Source organism: Urocampus carinirostris, chromosome 4 (genome assembly GCF_059441175.1).
Source record: "Urocampus carinirostris isolate Australia breed hairy pipefish chromosome 4, RoL_Ucar_1.0, whole genome shotgun sequence".
Taxonomy (NCBI): Eukaryota; Metazoa; Chordata; class Actinopteri; order Syngnathiformes; family Syngnathidae; genus Urocampus; species Urocampus carinirostris.
In genome coordinates this window covers 25,994,520-26,014,829 of record NC_142352.1, presented here as the reverse complement: position 1 = coordinate 26,014,829, position 20,310 = coordinate 25,994,520, and the positions used below count along the sequence as shown (strand labels likewise).

Below are 20,310 nucleotides of genomic sequence, written 5' to 3'. Positions count from 1 at the left end.
CTGGTGACGTGGGCCCAAATCAGTTGTTATACATATGTTACGAAGTTAATAATCAGTAAAACAAAAAATACATTATCATTTGATAGACATGGCTATAAGATTATAAGAGATAGAGAAAAACTTTGACACGATATTGATTTATGAAAATCAAACAATGGTGTACCGTTTGTATAATGGCGTTATCTGCTGCATTGACAGTACCCACTTACGAAGAGTGATGGTAGATTGCTGTGTCAGCAGGTTGCCAAAATTGTCATACATTTCGGATTTCTACGCGCTGCAGTGCCATGCATTAAATTAAACGAGAACCCCCTGGAAAGTATGAGCATTTGGTGGTCGCAATTTCGGGTGGACGAAAGACTAGTAGGTCGTAAGTTGGATGCCACCTGTACAAACAAAAGATTTAAATAATTTAAAAAAAAACACACACTTTGTTATTTAGAGTGAATAAACTCCAACAAACGCAAATGTGTCTACCCTTTTTAAAAACGCTGTTTTTTCCACTTGGTTTCCTATCGTGGCCAAGCAACACTAGTTAAATATTTTATTTAATGTTTATCCTAGATTTCCACGTATGATCTTGTTTCGCTGAAAGTTATCTACGTTTTTATTAAACGACAATAAAGAAAAAAACTTTTTCTCAACGGTTAGTGTTATCATTTCAAATAGTTATTTTAATTGCCTTAACTGGAGTCACGAGGTGTTTCATGACAAATCACAACAATAACAATAATGATAATTACGTATTCTACTACTAGTGATAATAATATTTGATGTTGTCCCGATTGATAAATAAATAAATTAAAGTGCAGTAAAGCGAATTTCAAACTAACCCCTGTATTTTCAACTTTATTTTGAAACCTAAACCAGAAGTGATCCCAAATGTAAACCCTAGCATTAGCACACTAGCCTGACCGTGTGTTTCCTCTCCCGGTTGGGGGCTGCCAACGAAAAGCGCCCGGTCATGGGCGTTCTGGGACGGTATACGTTGTGACAACCGTCGCTGTGATGATGAACGATATCTCTGAGGAGCCCGAAAAGGACAACTTGCTCGAAGCGCCACCAACTTCGACGGTAAACCTTAAGTGGCTAACGGAAGCTAGTCAGGCTATGGGGAAAAAAACCTCGCTAGTAAACATGGAGAGCTAGCATACTTATTTTTTTGTTGACTATATAAAACAACTGAATAGATTGTAATGCACTTTGATCGCGCCCCGCCCCCCATAATAATAATATCATTGTATACTTATTTTGAGAGAAGTTCGATAAATTTATCACCTGAATCACATCTTGAGTTGTCATTATTGCTTTCTAACAAAATCCATTAATAATTACATTTCTTTCACTTTTCATAAAATGACCGATAAATACGTTTTAAATACTCCCCAATATCATATTTTTCCTTATATATATATATATATATATATATATATATAAAAGCTCATCTCATTAACTGCACCGCTTATCCTCAGTAGGGTCGCGGGGGTGCTGGAGCCCATCCCAGCAATCATCGGGCAGTGGGCAGGGGACACCCAGAACTGGTTGCCAGCCAATCGCAGGGCACACAGGGACAGACAACTCTCTTGCTCATTCACATCTAAGGACAATTTGGACCAGCCAATCCACCTGAAATGTATGTCTTTGGAATGTGGGAGGAAACCGGAGTGCCCGGAGGAAACCCACGCAAGCACGGTGAGAACATACAAACTCTGCACAGGAAGTCCGGTTGCTAGATTTGAACCCACACAGGAGGTTCCCAAGACCTTGGAACTGTGCCGCACACACGCTGATCACTGCGCCGCCGTGCTGCCCATACACATGTATATATATATATATATATATATATATATATATATATATATATACATATATGTTTTTGGAACATGGAAAGAAACCGGAGGGCCCGGAGGAAACCCACGCAAGCACAGGGAGAACATGCAAACTCCACACAGGAGGTTCGATCTCATGACCTCAGAACTCTGCCGCACATGCGCTAACCACTGCGTCGCCGTGCTGCCCATATATATAGCAGTGTCATATCAGGTTACCATTCTCTAAAGGGACTGTGTTTAATATTTAGTTCCCCCTGTACAAAAACTTTTATTCAGTAAAAACAAAACATTGATTATAACTGGTGAAAATACATGAACTATCATTCCAATGGTAATCCCTTAAAAATAATCATAGGTCAAGAAAATTGTATTCCTGTCACACAGTGGAATCCTCCTCTTAGGTCGCTCGCATGATTTGCCAGCATTGTGCCGCCACACTGTACTCTGTGGTCATGGCCCTCGCGCTCACCAGACAACTCGGTACCTACTACTGGTCAAATATTACACATTGGGGCTTTAATTACAAAATCCTGATTATAGAGACTTCTGAGTGTCACGGGACTTTAGGTGGACACCATATTGGTTTCAAGTGAAAATAGAAGACAATGCAACTTAAAATCAAGCTGCGAATATTAAAAGGTTTGACGGGGTGAGGAAGAGAAATTGTATGAATAAAACAACAATTTTTCATCTTATTCCAGAGTTTTACCTGCAATTTCATACCCGAAATTCGCACACTACCTAATAAAGCGACCAAACTTGTATTTAATCCTATAAAAGCCTCAAAGCATACAACCAGTTTGTCAGTGGCTGAGTGAGAAGAAGTAAAATCAAATGAGATCAACGTTCATCATTTAGTTCTTTGACAAATAAATAGTTTAAGATGTCTCCGTAAAGCTCTTTAAACAGCCACAGCAAAAGACAGTGTTGTAGACAATCAAAATATAGTTTGCAGAAGAATAAAAAATTACATAGACAAAATGAAAACACTTTAAAAGTATTTAAAAAATATGATGATATTAAAATAAGATACTCACTTGCTAGTCTAAATCCAAGGAATACGAATGGATTTTAAGACTAGTTTTAAAGATGGACACTGAGGGGGCCTGTCTGATGTGAAAGGGAAAATTGTTTCAAATTTTGTGAGAAGCAACAGAAAAGGCTCTATTCCCTCTCACTTTTGCTTACTACCTTAGATGGAAGAAGCTTGACTTCACTCCTTCATTTACTTGATGATCTAATTTAAATACGTTGAGAAAAAAAGACTTGTCTTCACGATGTCACCAGTCACTGAAACACGTCATGCCACGCATTATTGGAAACTCAAGATATGATTCCCATTTCAAACTGTATTCATGAGTGGAATACTACAGCACGTTTTTGGTGAGTTACGCCGGCTTTATAGTTTTGAGGTATCTTATTTCAGACTGATCGTGATGTTTCTGTGATGAGTATATTTTGAAATGGTCATTATATCTTGAATCCCGAGAGGTTATTGTGGCATGAAATATTTCAGTGACTGGTGTCACAGTGGGGCTTTAGAAAATATTATACTGGTGCAATCTTGATACCCAGCTTTGGTACTAACCCATCCCTATTTATCGGGGTGATACCAACATTAAAAGTACATATAAATATATTTATACACAACAAGTACCTTAACACCTACTGTGTAAACAGCACTCCTCTCCAACAAATTACTTATTGGTATATTGGTGAGTGCATACTTGTGGTGATGCCCAAAGATCGACTATTAACTTGTCAACCTGCATCTGAACTGTCACCCAATTCAGGACAAATACTGCAAAAACGTTCAATAAAAATGTGCATTATATATGAATGACTTCTGCACATTTTGGAACCCAAGGGGCCCAGTAGTGGCGCAAGACCCAAAATCCTCGATGGGGGCATCAGGCCGACGGAGAAGAGGGGACCTTACATCATGTCCAGAATGCCAGCCATTCACCTCAAACTTCGTGAGTACTGAAAATGAGATTTGACATAAAATTATAACATTTAGAAATAAAATCGTAGAAGCAAGCATATTTATATAGCTCTAATTGAGCTGCTACTTTTTTGCCACTTTTGAAACACTGCTGCTTTAAATATGATGCAGCTTTTTTTCATATTATTCACATGATACATAACAGGAGTAAAACAGGAGGTTTAACAGTACTCAATTCAATGATATTTTAACGTTTTCACCCACAAATCAAGTCCTCAATTACATCCGGAATCAACAGCAGTGGAAGTTATCCATCAAAAACGCAAAATTTCTTTTTCTGTATTAGTCTTGTCAATGTCAGGTCACTGAAGTTTCATTTAATCCTCCAGGAATGATAACAAGCAAATGCAATTTGATCCAGTACAGTGGTCACCAATGACAACACAAAAAGAAGACTTCCTGGTCTGTGTTACAATCGGGCACTATTTCCACAGTATGGTTGCCCTGCTGTTGTTGTAAGGCTCACATTTGACGTGGCGCACCCTCATTCGCAGGTTTTTTTGTTTTGTCTTGTTTTTTTGGTTAAAACGACACGGCTGTGTGATTATAACATTGCAAAAGACAGAAACAGAATATAGGAATTCTAACCACTGCGCTGCCGTGCTTATAAAGGAATTATTTCAACAAAATAATAAACAGGCTCTTATACGTACATAGACATGTTAAAGGGTTCATACGGGTGCTTGAGATTTGTGAATATGCTTTCATTTTAATGTTGTGTTTTCAAAGTCAGGAGAGGCTTGAATTTTGGTTGAGGTGCTTGAATTGCCATGTTTCCTGGCAGTCAGACTCGATAGACCACTCATCAAATAAAAAACGGACAAATCTGTTCAATTCTCGGCTCCTCTGAGATAATATCTTTGGGCAAGACACTGAACCCCTAATGCCCGCGCAAAGGAGGTAATAGTGTTGAATGGCTGACGCCGCTATAATTGTGTGTGTGTGTGAATAGTTAAGTGTGACGCACATTGTACAGCGCTTTGGGAGGTGTTCAGTAAATTGGCAAGCGCTATATAAATGCAGTACATTTACCATTTTCGCTGCAGGCTGTACATGCCCAAGACACACCACCAGAAATGGTGCTTAGTGGTTAAAGAAAAACCCATCCGCCATCTGAAAACGACGCCAAGTGCACGATATGGCGTTGTCATGTGAAGGGGCACTGCCCTCTACAGGTCGCATCCAAGAGGACGGGTGCATCGGACTAGTCATGGAAATTCCGACTCTTTTTGAGAACCAGCTCTTTCGGCTGAGCTCACTGAGAGGAGCTCCTCAGATTTTTTTTTTTTTTTTTTGAGTGATATATTCTCAATAATTGTAAAGTATTATGCACCAAATTAATTAGTAATTCATTTGAAAAGATGCATTATTTTCTGTATTAAAGTACCAATCTACAGTGAACCTTTAGTCAAGTCAAGTCATTTTTATTTGTATAGCCCTAAATCACGAAGAGTCTCAAAGGGCTTCACAGATTATTACACTATATTACACAGACTATTTTTCAGCCGACGAGAAGAGTAGGTTATTCATATGCTATGGAGTAGAAGTGAGTTTTAAGCTTAGATTTAAACATTTCCACTGAGGTTGCAGATCGGATCTCAGGGGGAAGAGCATTCCACAGCACCGGTGCCCGGATGGAGAACGCTCTCGAACCAGCAGAACACTTCTTTGCTCTTGGGATCACCAGAAGACCGGCACTCTCAGATCGTAGGCTTCGGACCGGGACATAGGGGCAAATCAGATCTGAAAGATAAGAAGGAGCAAGTCCATGTATGATTTTGTATAATACTAAGAGAACTTTGAAATCACATCTAAGGCTAACTGGGAGCCAATGCAGGTTAGCCAAAATCGGTGTTATGTGATCGTACTTTTTTGTCCTAGTTAAAAGCCTCGCTGCGGCATTTTGTACCAGCTGAAGAGACTTGATTCTAGACTTCGGGAGACCAGAGAGTAGTGCATTACAGTAATCGAGACGGGAGGTAACAAACGCATGAATTATAATTTCCGCATCCGACTGAGACAGTATTGAACGGATTTTAGCAATGTTACGAAGATGGAAGAAAGCGGTTCTAGTAATTTTATTTATATGCATTTCAAAGGATAGATCAGGGTCAAATATGAACCTAAATTTTTAACTGAGTCACTCTATGTGATGTGACATTTGTCAATGTTCACAGCAGTTTTTGAGAATAAGTCACGGCATTTAGATGGACCAATGACTAACATTTGGGTCTTTTCAGAGTTAAGACGCAAGAAATTGAGTGACATCCACTCTTTTATCTCAATGAGGCAGGCCTCCAAATTTCCACAGTTTAGTGTGGGAGATTCCTCCATCGGAAGATATAGTTGAGTGTCGTCTGCGTAGCAGTGGAAGCTGATATTGTACTTGCGAATAATATCACCTAATGGAAGCATGTAAATGCTGAAAAGAAGGGGGCCAAGCACTGAACCCTGCGGAACACCACAGGTAACATTAAAGGGCTCAGATGTCATTTCACCATATTTAACACGGTGCGTCCTATCTGAGAGGTAGGATCTGAACCACGAGAGGACGGTTCCTGAGAGACCAATCCATTTTTCCAACCGTTCTAGTAGGAAATTGTGGTGCACTGTGTCAAAAGCAGCACTAAGATCCAGCAGCAGCAAAAGTGATGAAGCGCCAGAATCCATTGCCAGTAGGAGATCATTTGTTACCTTGATCAGAGCTGTCTCAGTAGAGTGGTTAGCCCTGGATCCTGATTGCATGGATTCAAAAAGGTTATTCTCGGATATAAAATCATTCAGCTGCTGTGCCACTACTTTTTCAAGTACTTTAGAAAGGAAAGGTAGGTTTGACACAGGTCTATAATTACTTAAGATTTCTGGATCAAGGTTGGGTTGTTTCAGTGTGGGTTTAATAACGGCGGACTTAAAAGCTGCTGGAACTACACCTGAGGAGAGTGATATGTTTATAATATTTAGAACTGAAGGTCCAAGGACGCCAAAAAGACTTTTAATAAGTAAACCTGGGAGCGGGTCGAACTGGCAAGTTGTCGGTTTGGCCGCATTCACCACCTGTTTGAGATCATCAAGTGACAGTTCAGTAAAACAGGACAATTTCCCTGGACAGCCACCCTGTCGTGCATCTGTAGATTTCAGCCCTTTAATATGTGTGGTATTAATAATGTCTTTAGCAATTTCTTCCTGTGTGCATTGAATCTTCTTAGTAAAGAAGACCATTAAGTCATGAGCAGAGTGCGTCGAACTATCTGCGATAGTCTGTTGCCTTGTAAGCGATGCTACACTGTCAAAAAAGACTATGGGATTGTTCTTTTGAAACGCAATCACCTTCGAAAGGTAGGCCGATTTTGCAGAGGCAAGGGCCGCTTTATACTTTAACAAGCTGTCACACCAGGTTTGATGGAAAACCTCAAGCTTGGTAGCGCGCCATTTTCTTTCCAATATCCTGCATTCTTGTTTAAGGGTTCTAGTTTCATCAGTAAACCAAGGCGTGCGTCTTTTAGGACGTGATTTTAGCTTTATGGGTGCCATTGAATCCAGGACACTAGTCACGGTAGTATTGAACTCATTCATGAGTGAGTCAATCGAGCCATTGTATGAAGGAAAGGACGCAACTGCTCCAGGAAGGAGTTCAAAGAGCTCAGAAACTGTGCCAGTGCTTATATTGCGTCCGCTAAATCCTTCAGCTTTTTTAACACTACATTTAGCTAGCATCTCAAATGTAACTAAATAATGATCCGAGATAACGGTAGTACACGGTAACACCATAATGTTTGAGGTTAAAACTCCTCGAGTCAGAATCAAGTCTAGCGTGTTTCCATCTTTATGGGTTGGCAAATCAACCAGTTGATTAAAACCAAATGCATCAATTAGAGACCTAAACGCAATAGTAAGTGAACTGAGTGGGGAGTTCATATGAATGTTAAAGTCCCCCATAATTATAATTTTGTCTGCATAGGTTACTAGTTCAGACAAAAGTTCAGCAAATTCGTCTAAGAAAGTTGTGTATGGCCCAGGTGCGCGATAGATAGTTATTTCATAAATTGACAATAGAGAGGACCGCATCACAAGAGCCTCAAACGCCTTGTAATTATTAAAGGTACGAGGATTCAATTTGAGCGATTTTTCAGAAATGAGCGCGACACCGCCACCCTTTTTCAACGTGCGTGCTACATGGCTACTCGCGTAGTCAGGGGGTGAAGCATAATTTAGCGCTAAATACTCATCCGGGCATTACCAAGTTTCACAAAGACCTATACAGTTAAGTTTATAATCATGAATAATGTTATCAACAAGTAAAGCTTTAGGAGCAAGCGATCTAATATTTAAAAGACCAAATTTTAGCTTTGCTGAATCATTTGACTTAGCTAAAGTCTTTGTAGTCTTTGTAGAGATCGTCAAAAGATGTTGCCGTTGGGGCCGTTCGTGAGCGTTGTGTGTAAAGCGTCGGTTGTCCGGCGAGGAATGAATGGTGGAATTAGTCACATCCTCGCGTCCTTCTTGCTCCTTAGACTTCGCACGCTTCACACATCTACCCGCACGGAAACCACGCTTCTGTTTTCTGTCTTAACTGCGCCGTTGTCGTCGTTTATTAGGGGGAATAGTTGTCCACAAGGATGCCGGATCTCTTAGAAGTTCGCTCGGTATATCATAGGCGGTGTAAAAAGTGCCAGAAAAGTCGAAATTTAGACGCCCACCCAACCGAATAAGTTCGTCCCTACTGTAAGTATTTTTGGCCACACATGTGTCCAAAAATGAAAGCAAAAAAGACAAGAGAACGGCAATAAATAAATAGAAGATAAGCTGGAGAGCAACTAGCCGCAGCATCCATGCGCGCCGCCATGTTGAATCCATCCCTACTTAATTCAAACGTTCAAGTTGTTTCTACCAAGTAACTTTAAAGTCAAGCAAAAGAGAATCCCTAAAAAACACAACAAAATATACAGTAAAAACATATTTACCTTTCAGTGCAACAACAAATAAAGTAAGCAATTGAATACTAAAAAGCACTTTTATCTTTTTTAAAGGTTAACGGATCCCCTGCCTTCAGATTTTTGTTTGAAATCCAAACTCCATAGCAACATCGTTTTGTCTTTTGATTTTGTGACATACTAAAAGCGCTTTGTTTGTGTCAAGGCGTTTGCGTTTCATCTTTTTTTAGCCATAACCCCAATGTCAAATCATTTGTGTTTATTTTGATTAATTTCAAGGTGAAATGCGAGATCCTTGAAAAACACATAAAATATAAATTAAAATATTTATGGATCGACAAAAATGTAAACTACAACGCAATTGTAGCTTTTTGCACTCTCAACATAATTTAAGCCAAACCACAACACAGAATCCATGAAAATGCAAAACAATACAGTGAACAATAAAAATATCAATTCTTCGGGGTCTAAACAGAGGAGTGAGAAGGGGTCGGTAGGGAGACGGCAGCCTGAAGTCAGAAGTGTGAATGTTTGACGATTCGTACACAACACGTTAGGGCTGCACGACTAACCGAAATCGAATCGACATTGCGATGTGACATAGTTCGGTTGTGAAACCGTAAACCACTGCGGATTTTTCAAGGTTTTGTAGTGAGTGATGGAGTTTTGGCCAACCACAATTGTTACTGTTCGAGTTTTAAAAGCGCCGACCAATCTGAGGCAACTATTAATAATAGCACAAGCCAATAAACGCGGTGTGGCAAGCACCACACTATGCCACACCCACCGTGTGACCTCATTGAGTGTCATGGCGGACTCCGTAAACATAGTCCCCGAGTCAACAAACGAGAAGAAAACGAAGCTTGCACCGATGAAGGTCGGTTCATCACTTGTTTTGGTTTTGACGAAGCGGACGTGGAACAGAAGAAAACGCCTTCTGAGGAATTTGCTTTCGCGTAGTCGCTAGGTCCAGAGGAAACACAAGTCATTTGCACCAGCACCTTAAAAATATTCACATATTGAAATACACGGCACGTCAAAATGGATTACAAATAAAAGAGGAAGTAGGTGCATCTACAAATGGACTGAGAGGTAAACAAACCTCCATCAAAGCAGCATTTGCGACGCTGTACGAAAAAAGTTCGCAAAGGCACAAAGAAATAACCAATGCTGTGACTCTAGCTAAAAATGTCTAATAGTGTCCAACCCCAAAACTGCATTATCGATTTGAGGTAACACCTTTCATTTATGCAAGTTAATAAGTGAAATCTTATGATAAGGAATTCACTGGGCATCCAAGGGGGCGCCAGCCTGCAAAAGTTTCGGAACCATTGCTGTATACAAATCGAAAACATATTAGCCCAAATCAGGACAAATACTACAAAGCTTTATATATGGATGACCTCTGCCTTGGAACCCAAGGAGCCCAGTAGTGGCGCACGACCACAAAATGCTCATTGGAAGCATCAGGCCGACTTCAACTGCTGTCTGATTCTTGTTGCAAAGAATGTTTTGTGATTTTAATCAGTGGCATTTAAAGACTGTTTAGTCATTGGACTATCATATGCCCTAATTGTTTAAAAGGTCCTACATCCATGCATGGATAAACAAGGTAGTTCTGACTGTAGTCTCAATTCCATGTGCCTTTATAATCCGGTGCGCCATATGTAAGAAAAATATATGACAAAAGGCTATTTTTTGCGGAGGTCTGCCTTTATAATTCGGTGTGTCTTGCCGTCATTTTCAATGCTTTTCAAACCTGTGGCTTAAAATCCTCTACTAAGACATACTGAAGTTTCTTTCTTAAATTTTTGCATGCGGCTTTTAATCAGGTGCACTCTGTAGACCGGAATTTACGTTACCTACTTGCTAACCACTAATAATATGATAGAAAAACACAGGGAGCAAGCCAGGAAAGCTCTGAAGAAGAAGGCTCTTTCATCTGGTCCTCCAGTCACGCATCAGCCGAGACAAGGAACCAAAAGGTAACAAAAGAGGCTTAGCTTCAAGGCTAGCAAAGAATCTCATTTTCATTTCAAATTTTATAGAAAAGTCAAATTCAACAAGGGCTATGCTGCTTTGAGTCAACATGCAGAGGAAACTTTGATTGCACTGGACTCGGACAGGTAAAGAAAACACAAATATTTATCTTTATTTGAATACTGATTTAGGAACAATGCAATGACTAAAGTGTTTGTACGTGTTGTAGTGACGAAGAGATTGATTTTGAGCAGTGCTCCTCAGGCTACTCCTCGGCCGAGGTGAGTCACTCCAACAACCGTACATACTTCCCACTCATAATTTCCTTTTTTCCTAAGGGCGGTTGGAAATACAACTGTTTTTTTTCTGTCTATTGTTTTGTTGTTTTTCATATTAAATTCCAACTGCCATGGATACCGGGTTCTGACACACTTTTTTATTTTGTAGAACTTCTAAAATAAAATAAAACTATGGAAGAGTCTTGATTAAGAGAGTGAGAGGAAGAACGGATGAGGTGGTGATGGAGGAGCAGAGTGGTTTCAGGAAAGGAAGAGAATGTGTGGATCAGGTGTTTGCAGTACAACAGGTGTATGAAAAATATTTTGCAAAAAGTAAGGAATTTTGTTTGGCTTTCATGGACTTGGAAAAGGTGGATGACTGAGTTGATAGAGAGGCGTTGTGGCAGGTTATTGTACCGTATGGAGTGGGTGGAAAGTTGTTGGAAGCATTGAAGAGTTTTTATGTGAACAGCAGAGCATGTGTGAGAGTAGGGAGTGAGACAAGTGAGTGGTTCCCTGGTTTGACTGGTGTGAGACAGGAGTGTGTGATGTCACCATGGCTTTTTAATGTGTACATGGATGGTGTGGTGAGAGAGGTGAATGCAAGAGTATTTGGCAGAGGTGCAGAGATGATCGATAACAGTGGAACAGTGTGGCAGGTTAGGCAGTTGTTGTTTGCAGATGACACAGCCCTTGTGGCTGATTGTGAGGAACAATTGAGAAGGTTGGTAATGGAGTTTTTAAGCGTGTTTGATAGGCGTAAGTTATGTGTGAATGTTAGGAAGAGTAAGGTGATGAAGGGTTCACATCATGCAGTGGGCATGGCGTTAGAAATAAGGTTGCATGGACAGGTGCTGGAAGAAGTTGAAAGCTTTACGTACTTGGATTGTGATGTGGCTGCAGTTGGTGGAATGGAGTGCGATGTATTGCACATAGTGAATCATGGAAGCAAGGTTTTGGGTGCTCTGAGGAAAGTAATGAGCAACAAGAGTATAAGTATGGATGTTAAGAGGGGACTGTATGAGAGTCTGATTGTGCCGACTTTGTTGTATGGTGCAGAGACTTGGAGCCTGAACGCAGATTTGAAAAGGAAATTAAATGTTTTTGAGATGAAGTGTCTGATCAGTATGTTATCAGTGACTAGATTGGATGGATTGAGAAATGAAATTGTGAGAGACAGAACTGGAGTAGTAGTGTAACTGAGCAAGCGTGTGGATAAGAGTGTACTCGGTTGGTTTGTACACATGGAGAGGATGGATGCGGAGCGAATGTTGAAGAAGATCTATGGAGCAGAAGTAAATGGAAGGAGACCAAGAGGAAGGCCGCGATTGACGTGGATGGATGGTGTTATGGGTGCACTGCAGGAAAGAGGTCTAAATATAGTGGCAGCTAGAGCTCTTGTTGGTGATAGGAATGAGTTGATAGGTGTTGTGAAAGGATAGTGGGATGTTTGGACACGTTCTAAGGGATGGGCAGGACACCTGTATGATGCGGCAGGGGTAAACCAGCGAAAGCTGTCGGGCCCTGCTGTTAAACTAAAGAGTGTGTTTTGTCACCCTGACCTGAGTGGCATGGCCGCTTTCTTGTGTCCCGTTTCATCTGGAGGGACGAAAGCATGACCAACTTGTGTGCCGATGTGCTTAACTTGTTTGGATGTTTGGGCATTTGGGTTGGCCGTGGTCCAAGAATCTTTGTGTGTGTTTTTGCTTCTTTTTCCCTTTTTTAATTTTTTTTGTTTTTGTATGTGTTTGTCTTGCTGTCGGTCACCCCTCTCGAGGCATATGACCAGGGTAGATAGATAGATAGATAGATAGATAGATAGATAGAACTTCTAAAATAATTATGATAATGATTAATTGGGAAAAAGGAATAAAAACAACAAAAAACATGTAGTGAATTGGGGTTGATTTTTTTGGTTTACACAGTGGATTTGGTCTTATTGTAATTATTGTTATTGTTATTCAGATTAAGGTTATTATTGGGCCATGCCGGGAGACTATAGTCAGAAATTAAACCAGTGTTTTTCCGAAACGTTCTACCCTCTTGGGGTGTCCTACCGTAGGCTGACTTGACAGCAACTATTTTGTTTACTTGATAACCAACTAAAACCAGCAATATTAAAACTCAGAATAATTGCAAACAGAACTTTTACTGATGATGTAAAATGAGGATTGGCATTCATACATTCACTGCGTGGTACTGTAGTTAACAAACACCATGCTAGAATGCTACCACATTAAAACAGGCCAGGCTTAAAAATGACGTCAGAAAACACTGAAAGAGTCAAATTGCACCCTATAAAAACGAAAATCGTAAGTACTCACCGATTTCACAGACACAAATTGCTATCAGTGTTGTGTGCATGTACACAGGGCATCGGGAAGATGTCTTGAGAGGTAGGAAGTGATTTCAGAACACCGGTCTTTGTTACAGAAAAGGTTGCTGACTATTGCTATACATGACTGTGGTTGTTGTCCTTCCATAGTTTTACTTAATCTTACATTTTACAGAACTGACCAATTCTAGCATTAACAGCTCAAAACACAAATTTCGTTTTGCCTACCTCCAACCTCTAAAATTGAAAAACGGCACTGTGAAACAATCTTACTGTGCACCTTCCAGATTCATCCAGACTTGAGCAGACAGCTGCTCCAAGACGGTTACCGGCTGGACGAGATCCCCGACGACGAAGACTTGGACCTGATCCCGCCTAAAGCCATGGGTTCCTCTTTCTGCTGCTGCTTTGAGACTCCGTCCTGTTGCACGCAGTGAAAGACTCCCGCTCCGTGGACACCAACGCAGGTTTGTCGCAGTTGTCGGAATTTGGCGTTCACTGCCTTCTTCCGTTTCCTGCTTTGGAGCCTAAAGCTCGGTGTCTTCGGAGTCCCGACCCTGCACAGATGGACAGAAAAAAAAAGAAATAACAAGCCTTATCCACTGTGACTCCAAAGCTCAACCTATTTTTCTATTTTGTTTTGTATATGTCTAACGTTGCTAGCACTTCAAATAAGAATGACTGGTGTGTCGTCTTCATGTTTTATCTGCAATTGTAAGATTACTCAACTGCTGTTACATAAATAGGTCACCTGTTTCTGTACAGGACTGTCTCAGAGAATTTGAGTATTGGGATAATAAATTTCCCTAATGCACATTTACTTTTAAATAACTGAAGCTCATACATTCTGTATTCATTGCAAATACAGCTAAACGATTGCAAACCTTTTGTTATTTTAATATTGCTTTTTATAGCTTCCAGCTTATTATTGCTTACTGGTAGTATACGTTTTCATGCTAATATGTTTTCGCCAAAAATATTAACCAATAATATTACATTAACAGAAGGATTGCAATATTCCAGTTGATTTCTGATGAATCCAGAATGTAGGACCTTTTTTTAAATTGCATTACAGAAAATAAAAAGAGGTTTATCATGGTATTCTAATATCTGAGACAGTCCTGTATTTATCAGCTTAGTTTATTCAAATGTCATATCAAGTCGAGATTATACAGTATGTTTGACACTCGTATTCTTTTCAGTTAAGCAATTAAGTCAAAACCTTAGCAAATATTCGATGGTGTCACCATGTCAGGAAATTATCCCTAAAAATTATTCAACAATCTTGAATAAGATACAAAGTCAAAGGTTTTTCTTTTTTTAATATATAGCGTTATATATTTGGGATTGCTTAAACGTGATCGTTTCGAAGATGCAAGGTTTCTGCCCAATGCCAGAATGCGCCAGGAAGTACTGTACTGTTAACGTAAAACACATTCGGTTTTTAAAGGAGTATAAGGGCCACACTGGGAACAAAATTAGAATTACTTAAAAAAAAGTAATACCTACCATGTCTCGTCATTTGTGTGCTGTGTGTGCTTTGTTACAATATCAATACAGTATTCCCTGCATTTCTTTCGGTTAATCTGCCCCATTGCCACCCGTATTGGGTGAATTCCCACGAAGAAGAAACGATAAGATATATTTAAACTATAGCGTATATAACTTAAAAGTACGACATGTAACACAATAAATCTGTCATCCGGACATTTAGATGCTATAAAGCACAGTGGAATTGTTCAACAGTGACGAATGATACACACAAACTCTGGCGAGCTAGCTAAAAAAGCCTTTTGTTTATCAATTGATACCTTCAGGATATTTCCATTTTATTTTCTGCCTTACTTCACACATGCCACAGTTGTATACGTTAGGGTGGTCCTTAATGGGGGTCGAATTTTTTTTTTTTTTTTAAATATTGGGCTCTGACCCCCCGCATATGTTCTTATACCGATAAAAACACACTGTGTGCAATTTTGAACAATTTGGATAATATTTAGAGGTAGCTCAACGACTTTGAAATTTCCCAAAATGGTAAAATTTTGGCAATTTTCGAGAAAAAACGGAAATCTTAACCCTATGTGTACGGCGTTTTAGAACATCCAATTTCAGTCCATTGCTTATAATTGTAACACAAGAAAAGTTACAAGTAACTTTGTACACTAGGTCTGATATAATGTGCGAAAAATCCTTATTTTTCATACCAAAATTTCAGAGGCCTTGAGCGACCTCTAAATATCCTTTGATTTTGATGAAACTTTGCCTAATTACGTTTTGTATATATTGGAACATATTCAAGGGGTCAGAGCATGAAATTTTAAAAGTCAAAAAATAAGGACCACCCTAGTATACGTCATATGTAGTGTAAGTCCATGCTCCTGGCAAGCAAGCCATGTAAACATTACTTGGATTTTAGTGAGTGTCATAGATGAAATCATCTTTATTTTATGTCAAAGGTAAAATGCGGAAACAGCGTCTTTTTGTGCAATGACATACGTATTTATCCATGGAACCGAGTAATTGAGAAAATCCAACCGTAAAATAGCGAGGCATTGGTACTGTTTGTATAACACATTTGTTAACCAAAGGAGTATTAGGGCGACATTGGAAAAGGGAGGAAATTACAATAACTCAAAAAGTAGGATTGTTGTTACAATTTAAGATTTTGGGATTTAGACTTTTTGTTTCACGTTACAACTCTTTACAAAATTACTGAACTAAGGTAGCTATGCTAGTGATGCAACTAACGTTGCATAATTGTTCCCATAACATTCAGACGTAGTTGCTCAAATGGGACAACTTTGTTCTTGGAACATTCCAACCTCACTTTATGATAGCATTACAAGTGCATCGTTATTCTCAATGTTCTAATAATGTCACAGCTGTCACTTTATTGCCGTAATGTTCTTGTAACTTTAGTACATTATTTTTTCATCCCTATTATGGTTTTACATAGTTATGAATTCATTGTCACAAGATTACAACATGATTCCTCATCTTACTTAGTGATATTACCAACGTTTTGTTTTTTTAATGTGTTCTCCTGGAAAATAAGGATTTTATCTTTAAATATTGGGAGTCTATTCTCGCAACGTTCCGACTCTTGCTTAACATTCCAATTTTATTTTGGACCGTGTTGTTGTTGTTTTTACAAATATGGTATATCATCTTTATCATCGTTACATTAGGAATTAAATGTTTCAACACTATGACAGTTCTCTTAATGCTTAAAACTGAATTCATGTAATACCACAATTGCATTTGCCCAACATTATAATCTCAAACACATGTAAGAGAACTAAAATTCTGTAAACATTTAAAACTATTTGTGTAGCACTGCGGCTCTATTTAGTTAAAGCACAATCGCCTAAGATGCAAAATCTCCCTGGTTTGAAACCAGACATTTGTTGGCCTGGAGAGGGTTGGGTGCCACCAGGCTGTACGTGTCCAAGTCACACCACAGGAAATGGTGCCCCTACCATCCTAGTTGTTAAGGGATGATAATGATAATGGTCTCCATTTATATAGCGCTTTTCAAGTCAATGAAGACCTCCCAAAGTGCTTTACAATGTGCTTCACACTTAACCATTCACATAAAATAGAATAGAATACATACCGATAGCAGCGTAGGCCAGGCAAGGCAACTAACTTACCTGCTTTTTGGGGGCATTAGGGATTCAGTGTCATTTATTGAATACTCTATTATACATTGAACCCAACAAAGTCAATTTACAGGCTCAAGCATTTATTTAGAAAATACAAGTATTGTACTTGTTTATTCGTTTTTTACAAAAAACAAAAAACTACTGTCAATTTGTAATTTTAGAAATAATCTTTTGACTTCAGGACACCACGTTTTTACTTTACATGATACTTTGTCGCAAGCATATGGACATTAAGGAAAACTGCATTTTATTTCAATATGCAGGGGCTTGCAACTCAAAATATTGAAAAAGTATATTAGATCCCCCCCAAAAATGTATTGAGCTGCAAAAAATTCAAACCTTATATAAGCCTGATGAGGAAAGAAAAACACGTAACTTATCTATATTCATTGGAAAACGTTAGGAATGTGTCCAGTTTGTGTCCTAGAGAATCTATACAAATACAAACTCATTTTACAAATCTGCTCCGATAACATAACATCTCAATTCCTAAAATATTATTTCTTGTAGATTTTCTTTTTCTTTTGCAATGGACCACATTTTTTGTCAGACTAAAATTTATTTGGTCAGTTAGCATTGTTTCAATACTATTCAAAACCTTTTTTCTTTGCATTGTTTTTACTATGTTTTCCAGACGATAAATTGCTATAGTGTAGGATTTTTTTGTAACGCCCAAAAATTAGGTGAAATATATAATTTCAGTTGCACTGCAGTATAAGATGTGGTTAAGTTATTTTTTTCAAATTTTAGTTTTCAACACAGAAAATGACAATGTTAATATTTTGTCAATGTAAAAGACTACATTATTTAGTAGTAGAGGAAGACTGTGCTAGTTTTCGGCCAAAAATATGCTTGTTTTTTGAGTGCAGGAAGAAATTCAACATTTGATCCATTAAATTGGTGCGGAGGTTCAGGGTTCAAGTCCAGCTACAGCAGCCTCCCTGTATCGAGTTTGCATGTTCTCCCTCTGCCCGGCACCCCCACATTCCAAAAACATGCATGTCAGGTTAATTGGCCGAGTCCAAATTGTCCCTAGGTGTGAATGAGCGAGTGAATTCTATTTCTCTGTGTGCCCTGCGACTGGCTGGCAACCAGTTGAGGGTTTCCCCTGCCCACTGCCCGAAGATAGCTGAAATGGGCTCCAGCACCTCAGAGACCCTACTGAGGATAAGCGGTTTCATTTGTCAGTCCCTTAAAAGTATCATTAGAATTATTCCGACAAAATCGGTCATTTTTCTTTTCTGTTTGGCCCTAAAACACCTTTGTCTTAATTGTTTGCTGAAATGCTAACACTCATGAACAATAAATGAAATACCAAATGCCAGGGTGGGCACTGGAATGTAGCGCTAAAGGTTATATTTGAACATAAATGAATAAAGTATAAATGTTTTCAGTTTGGAATATAATATATATATATATATAATTAGTGTAGGGCAGTAAACCAAAGGGCTTTCTGGTTGATTGAGAAGCAATGATACGTCAGGAGCATTTATTGCATTGGCGTTAGAGTAGTAAAGTTATTTATTTTGTATTTATAACTTTGAATATGGGAGCATCAGGTTTAAGTCACATATTTTTGCACCCCACAACATGTTACAAAACTATGTTTGCTCAAGTTGGAAATGTTTATTGTGTTTGCATGGCAGAAAGGACGAGCGCTTTGCTTTTTATGTACTGGCATTTGCGGCATAGAAATTGTTTTCTTGATATTTAGTGGCTTTAGCGCACACATTTATTTTACTTGAGTTGCGGTGTTCTCAAGAAAACAAAGTACTCAGACAATAATTGTGGGAAATGGCATTGGAAACCACCATAAAATGGTTTTCTGATATCTAATCGTTTTTTGTTGAGGATAAGCACTCTCGGATAGGGTCATTATAGGAGGCGGGACAAAAGGTGGTACACAAGTTTTATTGCATTTACTTGTCAGTAGAACTCAGTTTTACTTGAGTTTTTTTATTAAGTTATCTCGCAAAAAAATTGGAGATATTAGTAATTGATGTGATGTTTACATTTCAGGGTCACCAACCCTTTTGGAGTTGAGAGTTACTTTTTTGTCACTGATTAGCAAGAAGGGCTACCGGTTTATAAACAACTTACCAAATGTTATTACTATGTTGTTACCATTGTATAATTATTAGAAGTACCGTATTTATTCGTGTATAAGGCCCCCCAGCCTAATTATTTTATAAATTATTTATAACATTTTGTTTTACTTTTCCTCATCTCAAACTAAGCATTATAAGTGACAATATTTGAATATGTGTGACCATGATTAAAATAATTTATTGACCTTATAAACTCTGAACACAATACCAACATAAAATTTACAATATACTGTATTCTTTAATATTCTTCTATGTACTATTCATCATTAGATACGCCAGAGACTTGTTCCCCTTGTGCTTTTTTTGAGTTTATATCTTTCAGGAAGACTGTTTACTCCATTCTCTAACATTTGCCTCTGGTACCGTGAATAGAAATAGAATGATGAAATCAAATCAAATTCCTTTTTTATGTTATCTATATCAAAAGTGATCTAGTGCTTATGCGCTCTTATCTCTGCGACCCGGGTTTGATTCTAGTTGCTTCTAATATTATGCAATCCAATCATTGCACAAATACGGTAATGGATGACGTAAATTATTGTGTTTAACGCACACCCAAACCTGTTTTTTTCAATGCACGTTATACACGAAAAAATAAGTAGATTTCAGTCAATCGCGAAAATTCCGCCTTGTATAGGGGCACCAAATAATTTAGACTAATGCTAGAGGGTAATTATAAAAAATGAAATAATTGTTCATGTATTTAAAGACACTGATTATGTCAATGGTTTCTTTTACCAGTTAGTAATCAAACTTCCTAGAAAATCACAGTGACCCATCACTGGTGAGGCATTTTCAGAACCTGTTCACGGGCTATTCAGCTCTAAATAGGGCCGTCCCTGGTGCCCCTCCGTTGGTGACCCCTGGTATACATCGAAAGCATGGACGGATATAAATGGGAGTTTTTTGGCAGGATTTGTATTTGAAAAAATACTTAGTACCTGTACCTCCTTTTGTCTTGCCTTGGTTTAAAATCACTGGTTGTAGCAAAAGTCGACTTACGCTATGCAACTGCACTACATTCGACATTTTATAATTTTTGTCTCTGTTTCTATTTTAACTGCTCTGTTTTATTTGTCAACATGATTAAATAAAAGATCCATTCTGGCTTGTGTGATTGCTTTTCTTCCCTCCAGGGTGCAGTAAAGAGCCACGATGCGCTGCACTGCCTTCTGA

At 38.7% G+C, this 20,310-nt stretch overlaps 1 protein-coding gene across 1 annotated transcript; it reads left to right on the top strand.

The window, feature by feature from the left end:
- The first annotated feature begins 768 nt into the window (after nucleotides 1–768).
- Nucleotides 769–20,241, top strand: fam219b (family with sequence similarity 219 member B). The gene is made up of 6 exons (XM_088333975.1): nucleotides 769–1,074; nucleotides 3,700–3,808; nucleotides 10,660–10,753; nucleotides 10,817–10,894; nucleotides 10,978–11,029; nucleotides 13,649–20,241. Exons 1-6 carry the CDS (start codon nucleotides 1,009–1,011, stop codon nucleotides 13,796–13,798), a joined length of 549 nt encoding a protein of 182 aa, XP_088190101.1. The 5' UTR covers nucleotides 769–1,008; the 3' UTR covers nucleotides 13,799–20,241.
- The last annotated feature ends 69 nt before the right edge of the window (nucleotides 20,242–20,310 follow it).